General features: G+C 45.5%; 2 protein-coding genes across 7 annotated transcripts; both read right to left on the bottom strand.

The window, feature by feature from the left end:
* Positions 1-315: 315 nt before the first annotated feature.
* Positions 316-18544, bottom strand: LOC104553146 (placenta associated 8). 5 transcript variants are annotated; one of them, XM_061992182.1, is made up of 5 exons: positions 4926-5161; positions 2691-2818; positions 2351-2475; positions 739-842; positions 316-483 (listed from the first exon to the last, which is right to left on the bottom strand). In XM_061992182.1, coding segments are annotated over exons 2-5 (345 nt in total). In that variant the 5' UTR covers positions 2806-2818; positions 4926-5161; the 3' UTR covers positions 316-482. The 5 variants fall into 5 exon arrangements, with proteins under 5 accessions (XP_061848166.1, XP_061848163.1, XP_061848165.1 ...); XM_061992179.1 differs by lacking the exons at positions 316-483; positions 4926-5161 and adding an exon at positions 18455-18544 and having other exon boundaries at positions 735-842; XM_061992181.1 differs by lacking the exons at positions 316-483; positions 4926-5161 and adding an exon at positions 11392-11408 and having other exon boundaries at positions 735-842.
* COQ2 (coenzyme Q2, polyprenyltransferase) lies at positions 16054-22976 on the bottom strand. Of its 2 annotated transcripts, none has more exons than XM_061992175.1 (7): positions 22720-22976; positions 22171-22337; positions 20394-20515; positions 20075-20160; positions 19076-19209; positions 18455-18643; positions 16054-16535 (listed from the first exon to the last, which is right to left on the bottom strand). In XM_061992175.1, exons 1-7 carry the CDS (start codon positions 22937-22939, stop codon positions 16380-16382), a joined length of 1074 nt encoding a protein of 357 aa, XP_061848159.1. In that variant the 5' UTR covers positions 22940-22976; the 3' UTR covers positions 16054-16379. The 2 variants fall into 2 exon arrangements, with proteins under 2 accessions (XP_061848159.1, XP_061848160.1); XM_061992176.1 differs by having other exon boundaries at positions 16449-16535; positions 18424-18643.
* Positions 22977-25138: the final 2162 nt, after the last annotated feature.

The following is a 25138-nucleotide window of genomic DNA, read 5'->3' as shown; positions in this document are numbered from 1 at the left end:
TGGGATCAGCCAGCAGCCTCGGACCACTGCAGCAGGGACAACAGGCACTCAGTAGCTTGCAGCTATCTCTTGCCTGCAGGAAGCCTCAGCTCTGCCCTGGGGCAGAAGTTACTTTTCCAGATTTTACAGCTTGGATGATCAACATCAACTCCTTGTGTGTATCAAACATCCTTTTAAAAAGCTGAGCAAATAACAAAATACTAGTGAGAATCTGTGGGCGCAGGGAAATCTTGGCTGCACCAGGGGCTGCCAAGGCAGACATACTGTGAGAAGGACAGGTGCTCTCAGGAAGTGCAAGAGTGACATACACACAGGTAGGAAAGCAAATTGCTGTTTATTCATGGTTTTACTCAGAGAAGGGGGAATCAACTATTATCAAGACAAAGCCCCAGACAAAGCCCCCATATTGTGTTTCGCCAAGGCCGAGGCAGCAAGGACTCCTGCCCACTGTGGCTCTGCAGGGCACAGCGAGGACAGCGGCATCTGCAATGAGAGGGGGGAGAAGGGTCAGAGAGCGGGGCCCTGTCTCACCACACTGTCTGTGCCTCCCAGTCCTTCCCCCACAGTCCTGCACAGGGTTCCCAGCAACATTTGGCTGCAAGACAGGTCACTCTTGTGACATTCTCGACTGCAGCAACGCTGTGTCTTATGTCAGGCGTTGGCAAGAAAGCCTTGGGGAAGCCATGTGACTGTGTGCAGTGCTGGCTTTATTAACCATCACCTGCACGCCCAGCTCACCAGAATATGCCCAGATCCCTCCTCCGGTTGATGTCTCTCTTCATTTGGCAAACAGAGCACACGGGGCAGAAGAGAGTGACACAGTAGTCAGAGCAAATGGACCCCTGTTAGGAAGGTATTGGTTAGGGAGTATTGGAAACACCAAACATTGGGAAAAAAAAGATCTGTATCACTGATAAACATCCGGTGCCAAGAACAAACATGGGACTGGATGAAGACCTGGTGATCTCTGTTGGTTGTCGTGGCACTAGCGAGGGGCAAGGGGGAGGTTCCTCCCTTCCTGTTCTTCTGCTTCACACAAGCCACCAAGGAAGTGTTTAGTACAAAATACCAAGAGGCATTTTGAACAACTGCTGATAAATCAACAGCTTATGACAGTTTTACAAAGAATGACAGCTTTGTAAAGAGCAATGACTTGACCACAGTCCTACCCACCCACTCTCCACACTAGTAAATAACTAGATATAACTGTTACTCTGATTTTGTACCTAACTTGGGGATGAGACTTCAACACAAAGTCATGGGGAGAGATCGAGGTGTTTGTCCTCCTCGCCCTCCCCAGAAGCATGCCTTTTGGTAAGATCTGACACCTCAGCTACACCAAGAGATTCCTCAGGAAATTAAGCATGTGACTGCAACTGTATTTTGAGGGCTAAAACCATCCTGCAAGCATAGTGCCTTTATCACCAGCAAGCTCAAAGAATCTGTATATGTTGCATATGAATAAACTGTACTATTCGTGCACCCAACTGCTTTTGCAGCAGACAGGCTGTCCATGGGTCTGGTGTTGGGCCAATAATTGGCCTATCTATTTAGTCCAGTGACTCCAGCTCTTCTAATCTCTGAGGACTGGCAAGAACACAAGAGGATTCACCTCTTACCAAATCTTACCAACACTAGATGTAACAGGGATGTAGGCTTCCCAAAAGCCATGTTTCAGACAGGAAAAGGTTAATCACATTCCACATCGTGTGCCCATTGCTCACTGGCTGGCTGCAGCATCTCCAGTAGCAGACCCTAAAATCTGTATCCCTTTCTACAGGCTGCAGATAACTGCTTATCTTTTGGCTGCAGAGGTTAAAATTGAGGACTAAAATGTCCACAGGAAGAGGCAATTTGGACAAACTGAACTTAGGCCACCATGATTTGCACTGGGGAGGGCACTAACCCCAACCTCCACAGAAAGAAACCATTTCACACGTGCTGTATGTGAATGTGGATCTTTCTTCCCCGTCCAATTACAGATATATATCTGTGTAACTGAATCTATTCTTTAGTCTGCTCGCAATTATCTTAAATCTTGCCCATCTCTCAAAGACGGGACGGTGTGGGGAAGCAGCAGCCAAGGCTCTGCCAGCCGCTGTGCTCAGTGGTGAAGTGTGCTGGGAAGGAGCTGCATCGAATTAATGTGCATTGTTGGTCACCAGCCTTGAGACCATCATGGCTGAGGGCATCTCAGCTCCTGTTCTGTGCTCCCAAAAAGGGTGAGTGGGGAGTGCTGCTGTCACGTGCTCATCCCTGATGTGCAGGAAGAGGGGCCCTAGGGGCACCTCAGCTTTCAGCCTTGCAGCATGGGGGAGGAGGGGTGGGGTGAGGGGAGTTAACCACTGACCGGGATGTTGTATCTGGTGCGGTACAGGGTCCTCATGGCCACGCTGGTCCCACACAGGCAGCACTCATTCATGTCCCCAGCCACTTGGCAGGCAAGGCAGGGGAAGCAGAACATCCCGCAGCAGCCTGGCAGGGGAGAAAGGCAGCACTGGGTGAGGGTCTCCCTGCCCATCTGGCACCACAGCTGCCGGGGGAGGAGCAGGGAGGACTGTAGCTATTGCTGTAGCTATTGCACCACCAACCCAAGTGGCAATGGTGAGAAAAGTGTCCCCAGAGGGCACGGGACCAACAGCAGCACATCACTGCTCACAGCTCCGAGAAAGATCGCCTGAGCCACTCACAGACACTGCAGTCAGTGCAACAGTCCATCAGCCCTGTCTGCCAAAGGCTCCTCGAGACAGCAGGCATGGCCATGCCATACTGCGGCTGGATCGTCACGACGGAAGGTACAGCCATTCCTGATGCAATACTGGAAGGGAGAGGAGGGGAATGGGACCGTGAGTGAGGCAACCGTGGCCGGTCTGACCCCTCACCCGACCAGTCGACATTGCTCTTTGGCAGATGGCCTTTCGCCCAGCTCCCTCGCTGCCGCTGGAGGGGAGGATGCATAACCATGTCTTACCTGATTTGTGTCTTTTCAAGGTTTGTGCATTTTCTGCCGTTTTATCCAGCTTTCAAAACAGAATCAGGCTATTGACATTCCCCACTCCACTCCTCACTCCATTCAGAATCACAGGATGGTAGGAGTTTGAAGGAACCTCTAAAGATCATCTAGTCCACCACCCCTGCTAAAGCAGGTCACACAGGAACACATCCAGGAGGGTTTGAAAACCTCCTGAGAAGGAGACTCCACAACCACCCTGGGCAGCCTGTGCCAGGGCTCCCTTACCCAAACACGAAAGAAGTTTCTCCTCATGTTCAAGTGGAACTTCCTGTGTTCCTGCTTGTGCCCCTTACCCCTTGACTTGTCACTGGGTGCTGCAGTGAAAAAAGACTTGCCTCACCCTCTTGACACCTGCCGTTTAAGTAACTATAAGTGTTGACAAGGTCTCTTCTCAGTCTTCTCCAGGCTAAAGCCCCTCCCCTCCCCCATTCCCCCTGGTCTTGCAGCCTTTCCTGTAAGAGAGAGATGTTCCAAGCTTGGACATAGCTCACCAATTTCCCATGGGCCAAGCAGGACTGGGCAGTGAACCTAGACTAAAGCAAGTGGCTCTGGCATTTTGGTCATTAAACTTAGTATATTTTACTAAAGATTGCTTTGGCATGGGTACAAAGGAAGCAGGAAGCAGCTGTGGTGTCGCCTTTCCTCATAATGAAGGTGGGCTCCAGTGCAGAGAACTAATACCTCCAGTTTCTTACTGTAGAGAGCCAGAAAGGCACAAACTCAGTGTTCTATGTGCCATGTCTGAAATGCAAACTTTGCCTTCCAAATGTTAAACAAGCAAGTAAACACTGAAAAACAGCAAGCCTCATGTTTAAAACCAACCAAACCAAACCAAACTAAACCAAACCAAACCAAACCTCTGTACTCCTATTCTCTAGCCAAGTAAGAAACTGCACAAAAATGAATAGCAATTGAAAGCAAGCTTGACCCTACACCCAAGCTTTTCTGTTATGCACAAAGAAGGGGAAAAAAAAAAAAAGGCAAACTCCTGCTCACATTTGTTGAGGCTTTTTTACTATAAATTAGGGGGTGGGTTTTTTCCTTTTGCGAAATGAGCCTGGCAGCAGCAGGACCTCCTGCAGGGGAGTCAAGGCTCCTCCCTGCACAGCCACTGAGCTCAGAAGCCAGAATCGAAACTGAAGATAAGTCGGTGATGCCTGGGGGGCAGGGGAGTATCTTCTAGCCTTTGGAGCAAAGCATGTCCTACAAAACCCCCACTCCTGGCCTCACCTGGCAGCCCAGGCCAGACTGCATGCTCACTACGTGTCCCGAGGGGAGCTGGCATTGCCTAGAGGCCTTCTCTCACCAAAACTCAGCAGTGCTTCCCATGTAGGACAAACCTCACTGTACTTTGTATTTTTCACATAGTTCTGTCTCTCTTAGCTGCAGACTTTAATGAAGACGTTGCAGAGTTAGGATGCTCTTGTCACCAATAGCACACACCTCACCGAAAGAGACAGCAAACACACAGGAAGATCAGGCAGCAACAACTGAAAGCGAAAGACATCCAAGCTTCTGGCAAGACAGCAACTAGATCCAGCACATCCTCAGAGCCTCCTAGAAAACACACAGCTAAGCAGCTTGGCTAAGAGGAGTCTGGTCTTAAGCATCCATGTGGACAAGAGACAGCTCAGTTTGAACAGAGCAATGTACAAGCCAGATTCCTTTAACTGAGTTATATAATCCTGGTAGCAGGAGAAAGCAGCAAAGAAGGAACCTCTACATAATCCAGCTTTTGTGCATACGTTTTAAAAAGCCTGCTCCCTTCCCCAGGTAGGATGTCCCATATATTTTGCTTTAAATTATGTGCCAAGAAGAAAAAAAAAAAAAGAAAATCTCTACTTCTGCATTATTAATCCACTCTTCCCAAGCAAACAAGTTTTTACTATTTCCATGCTTTAAAAGAACTAACCTTCTGGTAAGCAGCCTCTGTCAGTGCAGGTTTCCTTTCCCGTCCTGTGCCCCCCACAGAGAGGCTCTAGGGAAGATGAAACTAAATTTCTCACTTTTGGAGGCTCTTATTGGTAGCCAGCAGTCAGCAGTTAACAATGGTGGGAGGTAACTGGAGGGGGAGGTCAGGAGCTATGAGGCTTAACATACTTGCAGAGCACTCCACTCCACCCTCCACCCCCTGCCTCCTCCTTTACCAGGAATTCATTCATAGACTGCTGATCATCTGCTTAAAAAAAGTGTTGCATATATATTGCCTTATTCCCTTAACTCTGAATACATATGGTTGCTGTTTGGAGGGGGGAACAGCTCAGAATGATGGACCTTCATTTTGCCAACATCTTTCCCCAAAGAAAAAACACATTTCATGGATCCCAGACCAGACTAAATGAAGAGCACCTCAGGGTGCTTCACTCTCAGTTTTTCCCTTTCCTGACAGAAAAGGCTTCGGATGAAGGGGCTCTGCAGACCTGCTTGTTTTCACAACCAGGCTTAGGTGATGGTGAGTGAGCAGCATGGTGGTGGAAGGGGGTTGTGACAGGCGCTCATGGGGTCACCCAGAATAGCCCTTGCCCCAGCGTGCTGACCCAGGGGGAAAAACAGGACCCTCTCAGTAAAAGCCAGCAATGGCTAAACCCACCTGCATCAGGGGATGGCTCCCTGTGGGTCGGCTCCATGTGGGTCAGCACCCTGTGCCACAATGCTGTGATGGCTGGTGGGTAGCCCCTGCCCCAACTGTCCTCCACTGCCATCCAGCCTCAGATAAGGACACAGCAGGATGCTATGGTACCTTTGCTTTTAATCTTCTTTAATCTTCAGCAAGCATGCTCCTTCTTCTTAGGGATGCATTTGTGTTTTCATTTCTGAATTAGTAAATACACCGTATGTCAAGGGTTTCTGTAGAAACTAGGCTGATTGCCTAAATGCTTGTTGCACTACCTAAGCTAAGCCACAGAGCCCAGCTATTGTAAAATTAACCAAGTCCTTACCATATATGCATCCATTTCTCTTTATGAGATACTGTAAGAAACAAGCTTTCTCACGAAAGACTGAGGTCAGACTCTGCAGTGAAGCACTTTTATTAAGTGTTCTTGCAAGAGTGGGTGTCCTAGCTAGTAATAACATCTGATAGATACAACATTTGGCTTTTTATTCCCATATCCCCAGGTTTCTCCTTTGTTTCCCCTTTGATTAGGTACTCCAAGATTTACAACTTCCCTGAGGTGCCTACAACACCTCAAGGGATGTCTGGCTCTTGTCCACAATCTTATCTTGTCACCCATACCTCCACAGTCATATTTAAGCACTCATACCCCCCACAGTCTTCACTCATACTCCCTCTTATTAAAATGTAAAACCTATCAGACAGATTGTTAGCACTACAAATAAACAGATATGGTTAGAAATTCTTTGTCGTAATCCCCTTTGTTCCATCCTGCAAAAACGTTAGCATTTTCTACAATACTAATATTCACTATTTCTTCACTAACCTGCCCCAGATGTCTAAGGGCTCCTGCCCTATGCAGGTTTCTTACAGTTTTGGATGCACTTCCACAATGCGTAGAGAAGCCAGGACAGGGGGTTTTGTTTCACAGAGTGCACAGAGAGTACAGAGCAGGGCTGAGGGGCTGCTTGCCCAGGAGCAACACAAGTTCCAAGTGTCCTACATGAAGTGCTGACAGTGGGTTCCTCTTCTCTCACCATCCGGGAAGGAGAAACTCAGGTTAAACTGCAACTTACCAGTTTTGAGATTTACATTGCATTAAGTGGAGCCTTTTACCAGTAGTGCTGCTGCGAAAACAGTGAACCGTGCCCTGAAATGAACCCCTTAGCTTCCAGCAGTTCCAAAGTTTACCTGGGGTTATATCTGTTTCGTGTTGTGTCTGGCTAGCTGACCCCTGCATTGTACACCTTTTCTTTTTTCAGAAACATTGCAAAAGGCTGAGGGGAAGCAAAGTTTGCAAAAGTTTTAGTGCAGCAGATGATTTCTAGAGAGATACTCTAGATTCTACCAGCTGGCTCATGCAAAATACCAGTTAGCCCAAGAGTCTGCTGTAGAAGGAGGAAGGGAAATGAGAAGGCCAAATTCACAGTCAGTAGTGGGAAGAATGCTTTGAAAAACAGGCTCATCAGCAACATTTTAAGGGTTTTTGCTGATCTTGGGCCGGTCGAGATTGGGGCAACGCGCTGAAACACACTAAACCGACTCAGGACTGCTGAAGGGGGAGCATTGCCATGAGCAAGTGCCGCTCTCCTGTATGCAAGCCCTTAATTTATTGTCAAAGTTACATAATATCTGGTTTTGCTTTTACATCCTGCTGACCTTCAGGCTTTGCCTGTTTTCCACTCTCCCGCTGCTGCTTCTCACACTCGCAACCAGGCATTCTATAACATTATCTCATTCCCCAGCAATCAGTCTCATACTCTGAAGGTCGGTTTACATTTTTTGCCAATTACCAGTTCTTTATTCCCACAGGTTTTAACAGTCTGTCCTCTTGTCCTGGTTTCAGCTGGGATCAAGTTAATTTTCTTCCTAAGAGTTGGTACAGGGCTGTGTTTTGGATTTAGTATGAGATTAATGTTGATAACACACCGATGGTTTAGTACTTTATCCCAAGTGCTTTAGCACTTATACCAAGGTAAGGGCTTTGCAGTTTCCTGTGCCCTGCCAGTGAGGAGGTGCACAAGAAGCTGGGAGGCAGCACAGCCAAGAGAGCTAACCCAAACTAGCTAGCCACAGGGCTATTCCATACCATAGAATACCATCCCCAGTGTATAAACTGGTAGGAGCTGGCAGGAAGGAGCAGGTTGCTGCTCAGGCATCAGTCAGCAGATGGTGAGCACCTGCATTGGGCGACACTTGTCTTTTCTTGGGTTTTATTTATCTCTCTTTTTGTTGTCTTCCTTTTCATTACAATTATTCTTATATGTTTTATTATTGTTATTATTATTCTATTTTATTTCATTTTAATTATTAATCTGCTCTTATCTCAACCCATGAGTTTTGCTGGGAGGGGGGGTAGCGAGCGAGTGGCAGTGTAGTGCTTAGTCACCAGCTGGGCTTAAGCCATGACACCTCTCTTCAGAGCCAGGGCAACACTGTCCATCTGAGCAACCGGGCCCTGAAAGTTCTTTTCTTCAGCAGAAAAGCAGCCTGCTACTACCTGCAGCTGCCTTTTGTCACCATGAGAAAACACCACATTAACACCTACCTCAGCTCATTCTCTTCACCTGGTATTTAAGCTGGGCAAAAGACCCTGATAAAAAATCTCACCAGTGAAACCAAAACACAAACTCCTGGAACTCACAGCAAGAGCATCACCCTCATTGCCTCCTGCCACAGCTCTCCACCAGGCCTGGGCTGGTGGCCATGTTCCCCTTCACACACAGCTTCAGGTCCATGAAGGGGCACTGCAGGAAGACAGGCAGTTGGGTGCAGAACACACCTCTCTTAGCCACAGCAAGATAACAGAAACAAAATACCTCAATGAAAGAAAGGAAATGTGCTAACAAAACCAAACCTGTAATGCCTTTTTCCAGGTGGTGACAATAAAAACTTATTTCCATGCAGACAATCTGAAATTAACATTCATCAGTTTAACATGTAGTAGAGTAAATGCAATTTTGACAAAAATTCATGAGTCAAATACTCCCTGAACATATTCTTGCTTTCTCTGCAAAGAATAAAGTATAAATGACATGGTCTCCCACTGTATTTCACAGAGTAGTGGCAACCAGACACTAGTTTGTTCCATTTTACAACAAGACCATCAACATGCAAATATTCCCACCATTCACCATTCCACTTGAAACAAATCCACCACACAAAACACTACCACAAATGAGCAAAGCTGTCTTTTGCACTACTCAGCCTTGTGCTTCTAGTTCCACAAACCTGACCTCTCCAGTAGAAAGCAGTGGGTTTTCTTACAGAGGGTCTGCTGTAAGCCTGCTGGTGTGCCGGTTGGAGTAGGCTGCCTGGGAAGAGGAGGGTGCCTGGGGGGCCTCTCTCCAAAGTTCTGGTCTCACCAACCCTTTCAAGAGTCAGAGTAACAACCTCAGGGTTTCAGTGGGGTTTTGTTTCAGACGTGGAGAAAAGCCTCTGCATCTGAAACTTTGGGGCTTCATGGATGTCTTACCTGGTTCAATGGAAGAGCACCTCTCTCCCAACCCTTGCCTCCTTCCCACAGCTTGGAATGAAACAGGCTAAAAGAAGATCCCTACTGCTATAGAAGTCAGGGGAGAAAGGTGCTAAGCAAGTGCTAAGGGGAGTTGTCACAGCCTTTAGAAATATGGCCAAGGCTCAGGCTTGCATCTCCCCGAAACTGAAGCAATGGCAGTTGGTACAAGGAGAGGGCTGTTTCCTGCCCACACCTGTACATCCCTCATCCCTCCCATACCACTCCGCTGGTGGATGGAATTAATCTCTCCCGTAAGGGCATTGGAATATTTGAGAACAGGCTAGCCAACTTGATCAAGAGGGCTTTAAACTAAAGGACTTGGGGGTGAGGGGAGAAGTATCATAGAACAAGATATCCTGTCTAGCAGGGAAACAGGGCAGAACAGGGAACACCATGATAATTGCCCCTTATCTGCACACCATGTTGAGATACAGAAGGCTGACCATCCTGAGAGAGAGCTGCCTCACGATCACAATCCTTGGTCCTCATGGGAGACTTCAGCCTCCCTGATATTTGCTGGCAAAGCCACACAGCCAAGCACACGCAGTCCAGGAGGTTCCTACAGAATTGATGACAACTTCCTGTCATAGGTGATTGAGGAACCAATGAGGAGAGGTGTGCTGATGGATCTTCTGCTGACAAATAAGGAGGGCCTGGTTTGGGATGTGAAGGTTGGAGTCTTTCCTCATATGAAAGATGTTCCAGTCCCCTGATCATCTTGGTGGCCCTGTGCTGGACTATCTCCAGCACTTCCCAGTCCCTCTTGAGCCGAAGAGCCCAGAACTGCACACAGTATTACAGATGAGGCCTGACCAGGGCAGAGTAGAGGGGGAGAAGAACCTCCCTTGGCTGCTGGCCACACTCTTCTTGATGCATCCCAGGATGCCATTGGCCTTCTTGGCCACGAGGGCACATTGCTGGCTCACATTTAGTTTATTATCAACCAGGACTCCCAGGTCTCTCTGCAGAGCTGCTCTTCAGCAGTTCAACCCCCAGCCTGTACTGGTGCATGGGGTTGTTCCTTCCCAGATGCAGGACTCTGCACTTGTCCTTGTTGAACCTCATGAGGTTCCTCTCTGCCCAACTCTCAAGCTGATCGAGATCCTGCTGAATGGCATCACAGCCTTCTGGGGAATCAGTCAGTCCTCCCAGTTTGGTGTAATCAGCAAACTTGCTGAGGTTACACTCTGTCCCCTCATCCAGGTCGTTGATGAAAACATTGAACAAAACTGGCCCCAGAACTGATCGTTGTGGAACTCCACTGGCCACAGGCCTCCAACTCGATTTTGTGCCATTGATCGCGACCCTCTGGGCTCTGTCATTCAGCCAGCTCTCTATCCACCTCACTGTCCACTCATCCAAGCCACACTGCCTGAGCTTTCTGATGAGGATGGTATGGGAGACAGTGTCAAAAGCCTTGCTGAAGTCAAGGTAGATGACATCCACTGCTCTCCTCTCATCTAGCCAGTCGGTTATGCACTCATAGAACACTATCAGGTTGGTCAAACAGGATTTCCCCTTGGTGAATCCATGTTGACTCTCCCTGATAACCATCTTATCCTTCATGGATAAGAACTTAATAGTTACAAATATCTAAATGCTGGGTGTCAGGAGGTTGGGGCATCACTTTTTTCTGTTGTATCTAGTGACAGGACAAGGGGTAATGGTATGAAGCTGGAACACAAAAAGTTCCATTTAAATATAAGAAAAAACTATTTTACTGTTCAGGTGAGGGAGCAGTGGCACAGGCTGCCCAGGGAGGATGTCGAGTCTCCTTCCTTGGAGGTCTTCAAGACCTGCCTGGACACGTTCCCATGCAACCTTATCTAGGCTGACCTGCTTCTGCAGGACTAGATCATCTCTAAAGGTCCCTTCCAACCCCTACCATTCTACGATTCTATGGTTTTATGATGAGACAGCAGCAGTGCTGGGGTAGTGCATTGCCACCTGGGCAAGCTGCCTCAACCTCTCAAGCCGCAAGGTCCAGCGCACAGTGGGGAGCTTGTGACTGCAGACAAAGGTGTCACCTCTCAGGGTTGGACTGGGAGAGATGATGTGCAAGATGGGGAAGCTATGAGGCTCCGCACTGGCTGTGTCTGCATGACCACAACTTCCTCCAGGGAGAGCTCTGCTCACCTTCTGCCCCATGGCAGTCTCATTTCTCTTCTCCCTGTGCACATTATGTCTCTTGTGTATAACAGGATTTCTTCTGTGGGGCTTAATCCACCTGGCACACACCACACTCACCCCGATGGCCTCTCAAGGTAGCTCCCTGTGTGCTTAACTTCCAGTTTCTTGAAGTACTTTCAGATTTTTCATGGTGTAAATAAATCAGCCGTGAGCAGCTCGAACTCTTGAAGGCAAGGGTTTTGGTTTATCCCTGCATTGCCACCAATTTCTTAAACAAGGCCTGAAGACACTGGATGCAATAGTCACCGCCTTTGCACCTACTCCATTGTGGATAGCTCCCTCGTATGGATGTCCCAAGATCTCAGAGGACCCAACAGCACTGCAGCTCACAACTGGGCTAAGAAATATAGGAAGCAGTGAGAAGACATTCTCTTCAGCCTAGCCAGGAGACCTTCCAGCTCCTCTGACAGGTGACAGTCAGCATGACATCTTTTCCAGTGACCTGTCAAATCTTTCATTTATTGCCTTGCTGCCAACACTAAGCAAATACATTCTTTGAGGTCCCTTCCAGTGAATGACTAAATAAAGCACAACAGTAAGGCAAATATTGCCAAAAAACCCCACATTAGGTGTCTGTGCTTTCCTTAATTTTTCCCTGAAATACTTTAATTTCCATTTAGCTATTTCCTCAATAAAGTGGTTAATAGCATAGTGGTTATTAGCATGACAGCATTCAGGGGAAAACAGGCCCTGATGAAGCTGAAAAATATGTTTGACAAATATTTGGCCAGGCTACAGCATGGCAGCAAACACAAAGTGCACAGAGGTGTTTCTGTTAAGCAGCCACTTAACACTGTTGACATTTTGCCTCAAAACTGTCCCCTCATGCTATGAACATGCTATTGTCTATAGAGTTAACTCAAAGACAAAATTATTTCCCTTCAATATACTTTTCACGCAGAGCTGAACAATACTTTGATGCCAGTCCAGGAAAAAACACAAGGTATGGTGGAATGGACATGCAGTTGCTTTCCCCATGCACTCACAGCTTGTTACAAGCTTGATTCTGTTGAAACTTGAAGAAACCTATTTCACATTAGATACTTCTTGTTACTCAATCGGTCATGGACAAGTAGCTCTGCAATTTGGAGGAACTGTGTTTTGCTGATGTAAACATTCAGGAGTGAGTTTTATTTTTGTTTTTCACTCACTATCCCAGAAATTAAACCTGTATTTTAAGAAGTTTTGAACTTGGCATTTGAACACTGTTCTTTGTTGTTGTCTTTGTTTTGGTTTTTCAACTGTATTAGACCTCTACATGTTTAGCTCAGACAAAATTAGGTGTGTACAGCTGACTGTTTTTTTTTGCAGAAACTCTGTCCAGAAAAAGTGCTGTGAAACCAGTGAGGCTTTTTGCAATCCCCTTTGTAATTCTGGTACCGTATCTAACACACGTTTTAAAATTTGTCTGGCCCTTTGTGTCATGAACTGCTGAGAGGCATTGCAGGAATGTCACCTCTCCAGCACACCAGGAACTTTCAGCTAGTACCAAAACTTGACACTGTCCTGGCTGATTAACATCCACATTTTTTCTTGTCAGCTTTGTTTGGAAGATTAAATGGATCTTCTCTCCTGGTATTTGCACTGTGCTGCACTTAGAAACAAATCAACAGCCCTTTCCCTCCTTTTGCCAAACGGAAAGAAGCAGCAGCCCCCACAAAGTATGTTCTGCCACTTCTGCCCCCTGCACCAGTCCTTAATCACAACAGCTGTGATTTCAGAGCCTTCCCAGACACCAGTGAGCCACAATGCCCTGATGCTGCAGCTCATGGGTTGCCTTAACTCTCACCTGGCGTCTCAGCAACTTCAGCCCAAAGGATGCTCTCATCTTTCTACATGCTGACACACCATTCCAACTTTGAATGGAGACACTTTTTGTTATTCCCATGGCAGCTGCTGCTACACTTGACCCACTGACCTGCCTCCCAGCCACGTGTGCTCTGGCCCATGCTCTTTGCACACCAGCATTCCTGAGCCAGGAGCCTACAGTGCATACTTGCCCCAGGTGAGAGGGAGGGAAAAGTCTGTCCCCCTTGCATCAATGATGCTGTATTTACCAAGAAATACACAAGTGGCAAAATCCAAGCCCAATTCGCCTTCAGTGACCCTATGGGCCAGTGCCTCCCCCAGCAAAGATGCGTGTGAAAGCTTCTGTGTGCTGTTGTCTCAGGCAGAATCCTGAGCTAATGATCCACCACAGAGGGCTGTCCATGCCCTGCCATCCCTTCCCTATATCCCCGCAGGAACTGGCATTCCTACCTATAGCTGTCCTGCACAAATAGCTGCTGTTGCTTTGAATACATCCTTCCACAAAGTACAGTGGGAGCACACAAAGGCAAGTGTTTGCACTAGTTACAAGGTTTGTGCTGGTTACAGTTTTCTGCTTCACAGAAAAACTGTCAGTGTCTCAGGTTGGCCTTTACAAGGCATATATTTGACCTCCCTGTTGCCTCCAAAAGTCTTTACCGCAATATTTGGAAAAGGAAGCTGAGGAGAAACACAACATTTGACACTGAAGAAGAAATGTCCAGAGGATACTATTTGTGCAGAAGCTGCTGCTTAGATATAGGTGTATTTGAGAATTTTTTAACAGGCTTTATCTAAATACAGCAGAGTGACTTAGTGAAGGTTTGGAACAGAATACCTTGGGAATGGAAAGAGAAGAGATATGCACAAATACTTTCCAGCAGATACAAACAGTCACAAGTAGTTCAGCCTTTGTCTCTTTTGCACTTAAGTTATTTATTTTTCTGTGTAATAATCATAAAATGGTCAAATGCAAATAACACTCTCTGTTATAGCCAAGAACCAAACCTTTCTTCATTTCTCAAGCAATGAATCTAAAATACAACTATGACTTATCTTTTAAAATACCCTTCTAGATGAATTTGACATCCCCACACTCCCCAAAAGATGCAATGATTTTCAAGTTTAGGACATGAGAACTGTTTTGAAACCTGAATTTTTACTCTGTTCAGCTACATTTTCTTCCTCTTCTCATTACATGATAAACATGTGCTTGTGCCAAGTTATCAGTGGACAAAGGACAGTAGTATGTTCAAAGGCACTACAAAATCTGAGCTCTTTCAAAATCTAAGCTACTTAAAGACACTTTAGGAAGTTAAGAACAGATTAATAACTTTTGCCTCTACCTCTCTACAGTAATACTACAAGTATTTAGAAACTGATCCATACTAGTTAATTACATCACAAGACTTTTTTATTCCTATTAAATGCCTCACAGTTGGAGTCCAACATGAAGTCAGATGCATCTGCAAAATGCAAGCTTGGCACATAGTTGTTCAGCACCTTATTATTCTTTATATTCTATTGTTCTCTACAACTGCTTTTCTTCAATTTAATACTTTGTCCACCCCAAAATTATAAACCCCATTTAATAACAACTTGTGTGTAAGGAGTCTTCTGTGTAAGGAGTCCTAATATTTTCACATAGTTTTATCTTATAGGCAGTCAGGCTGAAAAATCTACTCTTTCTAATTTTACTCAAAATATATTTGACATCATTTGTTTAAATAGTAAAAGAAAAAAAGCAATTTTACAAATGATACATTAGAAAGAAGTAGTGTTCAGAACCCACAGAAGTCTGTTCCAACTCCAGAAAGTATCTTTGGTGACTCATTATGTGCTTTCTCATTTCCCTGCAGCAGAAACTTCTTTGCCTGTTCGCCAGCGCTGGTAACACAGAACGACAGCCAGTAAACCCTGAACGTGTGGCTCGGGACTGCAATGCCTCTCATCACATCAGCTGAAAGAATCTTAAAATATGATGCCCACCTTTGAAGCTAGAGCAGGGCACAGCCTTCTTTTTGGTGAGGCTGCAGGCATGGGTGTGGGGCAGACATCAGGAAAGGCTGTTGGGATACCATCAGGAACTTGGCAACCACATGCCCTGCATGGCCAAACCACAGCCCCACAGGCAGGCACGGGCAGAACCATCTGGGGAGACAGATGGTGCGCACACTGAGATCAGCTCCAAGACTAAAATCCTGCCAGAACAGGAGTGACTGCCGCTGCTTCCATGGAAATGAATTCCAGAACATGGCACACAAGCTGTGTAACACTGTGGTTCAAAGGCACAGTGAACTACACGGCAAACCATGCCACTAAGAGAGAATAAACTGGTTGGAAACAGGAACGGTTTGAAGCAATGTGAGCATTAGCCTGTGGTTGCCAGGCATCTTTACAGGCACGTTTACAGGCATTTTCCTATAGTTAAGTTCTTCCCATAAGGCTACAGATAAAACCAGTAGGCATAAGACAAAATGAATACAAGTTAAAAAAAAAAACAAAATGAGGATCACTTTGCTCAATGAATTTGTAGCTTGGGGTCAACCACCAGTCAGGCTCACTTGGCAATAGCTCCAGGCTGCTCTGTTTTGGGTTGGAGTCAGTAATCTGTGTTCAAATCACTCCTGACAAATGGGCTCAACTCACTCTGTGCAGGCAACTTTGCAGAAGCCTGTTCTTTTCACGTGGATAGGACCACTGCCATCAATGACAGCAAGAGCAAAAGGACATTCTAAACACTTATCTGACAACTTCTTATTCTGGATCTCACATTCTGGGTTCTGTTTCTACGGAGTTCTGATTGCTTCTAGACAACTCAGGATAAGAAAAATTGTTACAGCAGTTTTTTTCATGCAATAAGCTGCAACTCAAACTGGAAATTATTCATGTAATCAATCAGAACACCAAGCGTGTACAATCAGATTTTATTTCCATCCTGAAATCACTTGGCATTTTCTCACATGCTGTCACTAAGAGACATCTGAAATCTTGGGATCGCAGTCCTGAGAGCTTTACAAAAGTTTGCTTGTACTACACAGGACCAGTAGCTTCTCTGGAGGTTGAAGTCATTGAAAGATAATAAATGTCATTTGCATGTTTTTAGAAACAAGAACATTTTAATGAGCTTTTATAAATAAACAGTATAAAGTAGCCATAGTTATGTCAAAAGCGTTTTTCCTCCTTCCAGTACTTACATTTTAGCTGGACTAAAATATCAGTATTCACAGGAACTTCAACTACCTGTTTTCTAAAGGCTCTTCCACCTTTTTTGAGTCTTTTTTTTTCCAGAGATTTCCAAGCACAATCCCTGTGAAAAGCAGTACTCCTACAGTACGATTTGAAGCAAATTTCTTCCAACAGTCTTCAGGTTTGTCTATGTCCAAGGTGTAAATCTGCAAAAGCACAGTATAACAGTCCAGTATTGTTTTTCCACAGACTGATCAATATTTGACACATCACAAAAAGACACAAAAAGGTCTGCAACTTCAAATCTCAAATTCTAAAGGGCCAATACACTGGAGAGCCAGAGTGAACCAGGCTAACTGGAAGGTACCTGGCCCTGCCTAGTCACACTGGGCTTGTTTAGTCCAGTTGCTCTTAGCCAGGTCCATTCCACTCTCTCACAAAAAAAGAACCAGGACACCTGCAACCACAGCTAGAAGCAAGCCTTGTCCAGCTTCGCAGCTGTCTGCTGTGAGTCATAACCAAAGGTGAAAAAAACCCACACAGTGTAGCAAGAACAAAGCTACCGAACAATACTCCTGGAAACAAAACTTGGTGAAAAAGTCCCATAAAGGATAGCAGAAAAAACTTGTGGGTTGAGATAAGAACAGTGTAATAACTAAAATGAAATGAAATATGATAACAATTTAAAAAATATATCATAGTAATATTGGTAATAATAATTGCAATGAGAATGAGAATAGAAGAAAAAGAAGAGAGAACTAAAACCCAAGAAAAGACAAGTGATGCCCAAAGTCATTTCTTCCCACCCACTGACCAATGCTCAAGCTGTGATCTGCCCCTCCCCACCAACTTCCCCCAGTTTCCATATTGGGCCAGGTGTTCTATGCTACAGAATAACCCTGTGGCTATATGGGTCAACTCTCCTGGCCATGCTCCCTCCCTACTTCTTGTGCACCTCCTCATTGTCCCAACAAGGGAAACTGGAAAATCCCTAACTTGGGATAAGTGCTTTTTGGGAATTAAAATAACTTGATTATAAATTGTTTTAATTAATTGTGCAAAATCAGGATGAACTGAGACTTGTTAAAGCTAAAAAACTTTCAGTGCTGAGGTCTGAGGCCATGAACTCCAGAATGACAAAGCACTGGGAACAATCTTCAATGGAACTCTCTGAAGAAGAAAGAGGAAATTGTCCTTCCTGAAGTTAACGAAAGACCAACACTAGCAAGGACACCCAGATGCAGATAAGACACTGAAGTTGAGGAAAGACTGTCCACACAGACACTCAAATGCAGATGAGATAAGGGGATTATAAAACCACATGAGTAAAGACTTCAGAGATAAGAACAGAAACAGTTTGGAGACAGAGAAAGAAACAATAAGACCCTAGACTCAAATATTCTTATTGGAATGAGCCCTCAGAAGAGGGTAGGGGAGCTTGGATTGTAAGGGTGTAATAACCCAGCAATTTCTTGTGGGTTTTATTAATGCAGTTGGCAAATTGACAGGGGTTGTCACTCTGGTTTCACATCAAAAACTTCTGCATGGGAACCAAACTGGGAGGACTGGCTGATTCCCCAGAAGGCTGTGCTGCCATTCAGATGGATCTTGACTGGCTTGAGAGTTGGGCAGAGAGGAACCTCATGAGGTTGAACAAGGACAAGTGCAGAGCCCTGCACCTTGGCAGGAACAACTCCATCCAGCAGGACAGGTTGGGGATTGACCTGCTGGAGAGCAGCTTTGTGGAGAGAGGCCTGGAAGTGCTGGTTGATAATACACTAAACATGAGCCACCAATGCACCCTTGTGGCCAAGAAGGCCAATGGCATCACTTTTTTCTGTTTTATCTAGTGCCAGGACAAGGGGTAATGGGATTAAGCTGGAACACAAAAAGTTCCATTTAAACATAAGAAAACACTATTTTACTGACAGGGTGAGGGAGCACTGGCACAGGCTGTCCAGGGAGGGTGTGGAGTCTCCTGCTCTGGAGGTCTTTAAAACCTGCCTGGATGTGTTTCTGTATGACCTGATCAAAGTGATCCTGCTTTGGCAGAGCGTTTGGACTAGATATCTAAAGGTCCCTTCCAACACTCACCATATGAAAAGTATAAATAAGTCCATCAAACCTGGTGTGCTAGGTGAGCCCCTACAGCAGCCACGGCTGAGTAATACGGGAACGTCTGGTTACAATTCATTCCTGACACGCACAAACTCAGGAGCATTGCAAGGCTGAAGCCACTGAGCCACTGCTTCGTAGCCTCCTTGAAGTGTAATGCCGTTGACTTCACACCAATAATTATGTCGTCCCTCTTATCCTAGAATGAAAGGATGAATTGGCAAAAAATCCACAATCCAACTGCCACTTCATATGGAAAATAAGAAGGGGAGTCTTGCTTAAGTTTCCAAAGTTTCTTATTAGGAACTCAAGCATATTTGTGGGTCCCCACATTAAAATTTAAATGAGAAGGTTGGTCCTTACTGCTGCTTTAGCAGCCAAGAGCTAATTATGCCATTATTTACGGAATGAAACACTGACGTTAACTGCATAATGCCAATGTGTAAGCACACAAAGTACATTATGCTTCCAGCTCTCTACTGGATACATAAAACATTTGCAAGCAGCAATATAAGGTGCAAGCTCTGGGGTTTCTCTGATGTTGAGGGTGAAGTACTGCTGTTTGACAGCAAAGTTGTAAATTAAACACTCAAACACACATAGATATCTTCAATTTCCCACTGTCCTCTACCTGATGTGCATAAATGGTATCATACACCAGTGTCCACATAACTCCGGCTAAGTACAAGGGCAAGCACACTGACCACTCACAAGACCCTTTGATGGCAGACCAGCCAAGAAGGGCTCCCCAATTAAATGTAAGTCCTAAAAACATAAAGAGAGTAAAAAATAAAAAGTTACAAGACTGCCAGGAGCAATCTAAATTACACAGCATTACATATTGCTTGCTTAGGTGTGTACCATAGAAGCAGCTTTTTGTACAACATTGGTAACTCTATTTTTCTACCGTTTATTTTCAGGCAGGTAATAAACACAAGTATGTTGGAAATACAAGGATAAATACGTATGACCACGCATTTTCTCCCCATTTAAATTATCTTAGGGAAATTTGCTTAAATTAGCTTAGGAACTTCACTAGCCTAGGGAAACATTTGCATGGAACTATTCCAGAGTACTCAAACAAGCACTCTAAAATTCAAATGCTCAGATGTCAGTACCACAAAAGATGTGAGACTGCAAAAGAGTTCACAGCAGTCATCTATGATACTTCAAGGCTGAAAATAACAATTTTGGCTGAAAAAGTTGAGGGCAGATGGAATGTGAAGGCCAAGCTACAAAGATATGTTTTAGCAACTCAACTTGAAATACAACAACCATTAGTCTCTGCACAGGGGTTATTTCAGAGGCTGAAGACTAAATGCAGGATAAATACAAGGAAGGTTTAAAGATAATCCCAAAACTAAAGCTGATTCTCAAATGACTAATAGTTATTTTCTCCCTCCCTTTACTCCTCTGTCAAAATAAGGAATTGGTTTTTAACAAAAACAACCCCAAACCCAAGTATCAACTCTTGCATGTGTTATATTTTTTTAAGAAGCTTCTGGCACAACAGAACTTTGCCTATATTTTTATTTTAATATGAAATTTAAAAAATTTGGGTGATTTGTAAAACACCCAAAAAGTTACATCTGAAGTAAAAAAAAAAAAAGTTAAAATATTTCCAGCTCACCCAAAACTAACTGTGGCCAATATGTTATTCTCTTCATCAGAGGGTAGGTGATCACAAGAGATAAAGAGGCTGCTCCCAGAACAATACTGTAAAAAGTACCAAGAGGTTTCTTGTTTGCCAGTCTAAAGATCACAGGACACAATGCAGCATTACAGGAGCTGCACATGAGGCTGAACTAATTCTTCTACTTTCAAGCACAATTCCATGACCAATTACCTCCTCCCTCTACCTCTAACACATCTTATGTTGAAAATATCTGTGCTTAACCCTGTTCCCAGAATCAAATTAAACACAAACAAACAAAAAACTTGGATGTTACCTGTAGTAATTCAGACACAGAAGCACGCAGAGCGCCAAGCTAAGCTGTCCCCCAAGAAACACAAAGGACTGAAAAGTGGAAATATCTCCAGCTGCTAGGGGCCTACTTGCTGTTCTCACAACCTAAAACCAGAAAGAATAATGTTAATACCAAATCCAACATGACATTCCAATCTATCTTAAAACTAAAAGTCACATCATTGGCATAGAACTGTAAAAATAAATGGAAACAGGTCACAGAATGTATGAGATGGCGTTCCTTAAATGATACAAACCTAGCATATCATCACAGACACGACCTGTACTTCTAAGCAGCAGTGCCTGCAATAGAAGTATGCAGGCTTTAAAGCCTAGAGTGGAAATAAACTGCCACTTGCACAGGTGCAACAAAGCTGATTAGAAATACTTTAGACATCTTCCATGTGAATTTTATTACCTTAGGGAAAAAAAACCCCAGACTTAAAAATTGTGAGCTAATTATCCCAACTTCAAGCAGCACTTCTGTGCTTAAATGCTTTAAAGTGATTTCTACGTAATTGTTAATAACTGAAAAGACAATTGATTTAATCCTAGTTGGGATACAATGAAGTTTGGAAACTCTGTCTGGAACAAGAAATCATACAAGGCAAACTGAAGGAAGAAACATGTACCAGAAAAAAAGCTGAACTGAAATGTATGGTGAGTGACCTACCAAAGGTGATGACTGCCAAAAGAAAAAAGATAAAAGTTTTGCATGTTGATGAAAACAGTGAAGCCTATTTAAAGAGGTTTGGAAGCCAAATCTTTAAAGAATATTATTTATATATGAAAAGTTTTGCATATGCTTCAATAATGTGAATGTAAATAAACTCTTTTTGCTAATTCTCCCCACTCGATCAGGTTATGTTAAATGTCAAATACTGCTTTTGTAGTTTAAACATGTACTTAACATATTTGTGAGCATTCCTCTGCACATCCTAACCAAACATGGAATGTTCAATTCAAAGAAAAGCTTTACCAAATAATTAGAAATATAAAATCTAAGCTCCCAAGCCACCATCACCAACACAAGCCAACACCCTGCAATTTGACCCAGCCTCTATTGCATTTGTTTGGAAGATATTCTAAGATAGGTCAGGAAGAGCAGTAATGGGAATTTAAAAAACCTTGCATCTAACGACATCATATTAATGCATTAGTGAATTCATTGTACTGAAAATTCCAATCACACACCCCACCCTGTCAAATATTTTTAGCATATGTAGCTGTTAGTAACTTCCAAATCCTAAACCATCCAAAGCTGCCAAAAGCCTGTACCGATTCATTGCCTCCCCAACAGCACACACACAACAGTGCTGTAGGAAGAACTTTACATATTGGATTGGCTCATCACCCTGCCTCTTGTCAGCACTAAAAGCCAAACCCCAAAACCAGAGGAACAATACAAGAATAGAAAACAGGACAAGCAAGCAGAGATTCATCACCGGGATCCGTCTGTACCTACATACATTCCAACATCTGACACAGGGCATTGCCTTCTGAACAAAAACAAGATGAAAAGTACAACACAATAGAAGAGCCCAAGGTTGGGTATGATAACTCCTAATAGCCATTCCCATGAAGAAATATAACAATAGTCAAGGAAACCCTGCTCCTGAAAATACAACAAAAGCCCCAAGTGGTTTACATCTCAACTAGAAACACAAGAGGGTTTTCTGAACCTGAAGCCCTATGCCTGCACACAGCAAGCAATCACTGACAATGCTGGAGATAAGTGGAGACGTACTTGGTTGCTCTACCTTCTTGTCATAGTCGCGATCCCACATGTCATTGATCGTGCAGCCGGCTCCACGCATGAGCACCGCCCCGACGCCGAAGAGGGATAGCATGTGCCAGTCCGGAAGGCAGCCTGGCTCGGCCGCCAGGCCGATGCTCCAGGTGCACGGTAGGTAGAGCAGCCATGTCCCTGCAGGAAGGCCAAACGTATGGGTGTGGGTGTGGGTGAAAGGTAAACGTGAGAGCGGGGGGCGGCAAGGCGGGACGGGACGCGACGGGACGGGATAGGGTGGCAGCTCGTTGCGTCCGGGCTCGCAGCGGCTGCCGCGTCGCCATGGTTACCGCGCTCCCGTGACTGCCGCGACGCCATGGTTACCGCGCTCCCGTGACTGCCGCGTTGCCAGGGTTACCGCGCCCCGTGGGTGCCGCGTTGCCACAATTACCGCGCCCCGTGACCGCCACGTTGCCATGGTTACCGTGCCCCTCCCCGGGCTGCTGTGTCGCCACGGTAACCGCGCCCCCGCGGCTGCCCCGTCACCATGGCCATGGCGCCGCCCCGCCCCGTTGCTCACCGGCAGGCTGGTGCAGTCGCATGAGCCGCAGGTACGGCTGCAGCGCGCCTGGCGCGGCGCGTACCAGCTCAGCCGCCGAAAAGCTGAGCGGCCGCAGGAATCCCGCTGGCTCGGAGCGGGGGCGACGGAGCGGCGGCAGGGCGGCGGAAGCGGCGAGGTGCAAGCGGACGGCGCGGAGGCCGCAGGCTCTCCGGCAGAGCGTCGCCAGAAGCGCCGCCATCTTGGCACCGCGCTTCCGGCCCGGCGGGGCCACGCGGTACCGCACATGCGCAGCCCGCACGTCCTCCCCGTAGGAGGCCGGGCCAGGTGTCGAGCGTCAGGGATCGGAACGGCGGGTGGAGCTGAAGCCGCCGATTCCTGGCCGGCCGTGGGGCCCAGCAGGAATGGGCCTGCTGTGAGCCAGGCACAACGCGGCACGGGCTGTGAGGGAGATTGGAGCTCCGCCAGCGTCGGCTTCGGGCAGCGCATGCTGACGGGGCACCCGCGGGTACTGATGGCACAACAGGATGCTCTGAGTCAACGACTCCTCTCATCTTTGGTTCCTGTGCCTCGGCACCTCCCTGGAAGCATTTGTGCTGTATTTTGTGTCTTCAGAGTCTTCCGTGCTGTTTGTAGAAATGCCATCAAAATACAAGTGTTCATGCATCAGGATATGTCTTATCTCCCAATCCTTTCCGGACTGTGGCTGATAAAAAAATTCTGATTTCATAAATGGCTTTTGATCTCCGTCCTCATCCACTTGAGTTTTCCCACCATCTTATGTGAGTCATTGCATAAACCAGGGAGGGAGGAGAGCTTTGGACAGAGCTGTAAAAACTTGCCTGGTGTGGCTTCATTGATAAAATGTCCCTAGATAGCTGCTGGAAGATTTCTTGGAAAATTCAGTGTCCCTGTAGTGTAAAAATCCCGTCTCATTCCTCGCTTCGTCATCTTGGATCACTGACACACTGACAAAAAAACAAGGGAAACTGTTTTGAACTTTAATTTCCCAAAATATTGACTACCAGGAGTAACTAAAAAAAACCAATGCGATGGAGAAGTGACTTCCCCACTTTCACATTTTTCCATTCACTGTTTTAGTGAGCAGTACTCCACAGCAGTAAAATGATTTGCACAGGACCATAAAAGAAATAGCAGCTCAACTCTGATAAAGTGTAATGAGTATTTGGGTTTGGTTGACTTTGGCTCTCTTTCATGTAGATGAAGTATGTCATCATGGGCTCTATTTGGGTAAAGAGGAGTGCAGCAAGCGAGTCCTGGCAGTGTGTGCCCACAGCCCTTCTGCGTCCTGTGTCTACAAGAACTCCAATACTCTGACCCGCCTGTGGGCATTCCTGGGCAGACACTGTGGGCAGAACGGTTTTTTCGTGTGTGATGTCATGAGCAAGCCCTGATTAACCACAGACAATTTTTGAGGAGCAAAAATTTTTAAGTAAATCAAACTTACCATCACTAGATTTATATTCATAGAATCACAGAATCATAGAATTGTTTTGACTGAAAGAGACCTTTAAGATCATCGAGTCCAGCCTTTGTCCCAGCCCTGTCAACCACTAGAGCATTTCCAGAAGTGCAACATCCACCTGTCTCTTACACACCTCCAGGGACAGTGACTTCACCACCTTCCTGGGCAGGCCGTTGCAATGCCTGATGACCCTTTCAGTCACGAAGTTCCTCCCCATATCCAGCCTGAACCTCCCCTGGTGCTACTTGAGGCCATTTCCTCTTGTTCTATTGCTTGTTACTAGGGAGAACAGACTGACCCCCACCTTGCTACAACTTCCCTCACTGAAAAAAAAATCTTTGGAATAGCATGTTTCAGATTTTGCAGAACCACCAAATGCTATTAAAGCTCCACTTCCTGTTTGACTCAAATCTGAGTTGACTGATTTTGAGATTATCAGTTTTCTTGTTTACACGTGCGTTAAATGATCCCTTGTACAAGGGTTACATGGTACAATTTATCCCACTTGTGATTTACAGCAAATCCAAGGTGAGTAATCCAGTCCAGAGTCAAAAATGCAGAAGTTGCAACATGAGCAAGATGTAATTGTTGTTCCTGGACTCAGATAAGCATGCATATATATATGTAGAGAGTGCCAAGGTTTACAGCATTCAGAGTGGAAAAAAGCTGTTGGGACCAGGTGCCTGTGGAGCAACTCTTGCAGATGTGTCCTGCAAGAGTGAAATTCACCTCTGATTCTGACTGTACCTGGTGTGCTGGGGACTGTACCTGGTGTGCTGGGATCCATCTCATTTCTTATGCTCCTCTCCTTCCTGCTTGCTTGATACAGAACTGGCAGTAGCTATCAGCTTAATGTCTGACACTTTGTAAGTGGAAGTCATCTGTGAGCATGTAGAGCTTTTCAAGTTGAAACTGGTTATGTGAGCTGCGTGTCATACTTCTTGCCACCGCACC

The sequence above is a fragment of the Colius striatus genome, chromosome 3 (assembly GCF_028858725.1).
Source record: "Colius striatus isolate bColStr4 chromosome 3, bColStr4.1.hap1, whole genome shotgun sequence".
NCBI classification, from domain to species: Eukaryota; Metazoa; Chordata; class Aves; order Coliiformes; family Coliidae; genus Colius; species Colius striatus.
The sequence above is the reverse complement of the archived record's forward strand: the minus strand, read 5'-3'. Positions and strand labels throughout refer to the sequence as shown.

What these genes read in the sequence shown, in the direction of transcription:
- LOC104553146 (XM_061992179.1), bottom strand. Translation starts at nt 2,805, where the DNA reads ATGGCTGTACCTTCCGTCGTGACGATCCAGCCGCAGTATGGCATGGCC. An exon ending in TTGCACTGACTGCAGTGTCT is followed by an intron (nt 2,476 to 2,690) that starts GTGAGTGGCTCA and finishes CTCCCCTGCCAG; the next exon opens with GCTGCTGCGGGATGTTCTGC. An exon ending in GCACCAGATACAACATCCCG is followed by an intron (nt 843 to 2,350) that starts GTCAGTGGTTAA and finishes CCTTCCTAACAG; the next exon opens with GGGTCCATTTGCTCTGACTA.
- COQ2 (XM_061992175.1), bottom strand. Translation starts at nt 22,939, where the DNA reads ATGGCGGCGCTTCTGGCGACGCTCTGCCGGAGAGCCTGCGGCCTCCGC. An exon ending in CTGTGTCTGAATTACTACAG is followed by an intron (nt 20,161 to 20,393) that starts GTAACATCCAAG and finishes TACTTTTTACAG; the next exon opens with TATTGTTCTGGGAGCAGCCT. An exon ending in TTGGCCACAGTTAGTTTTGG is followed by an intron (nt 19,210 to 20,074) that starts GTGAGCTGGAAA and finishes TTATGTTTTTAG; the next exon opens with GACTTACATTTAATTGGGGA.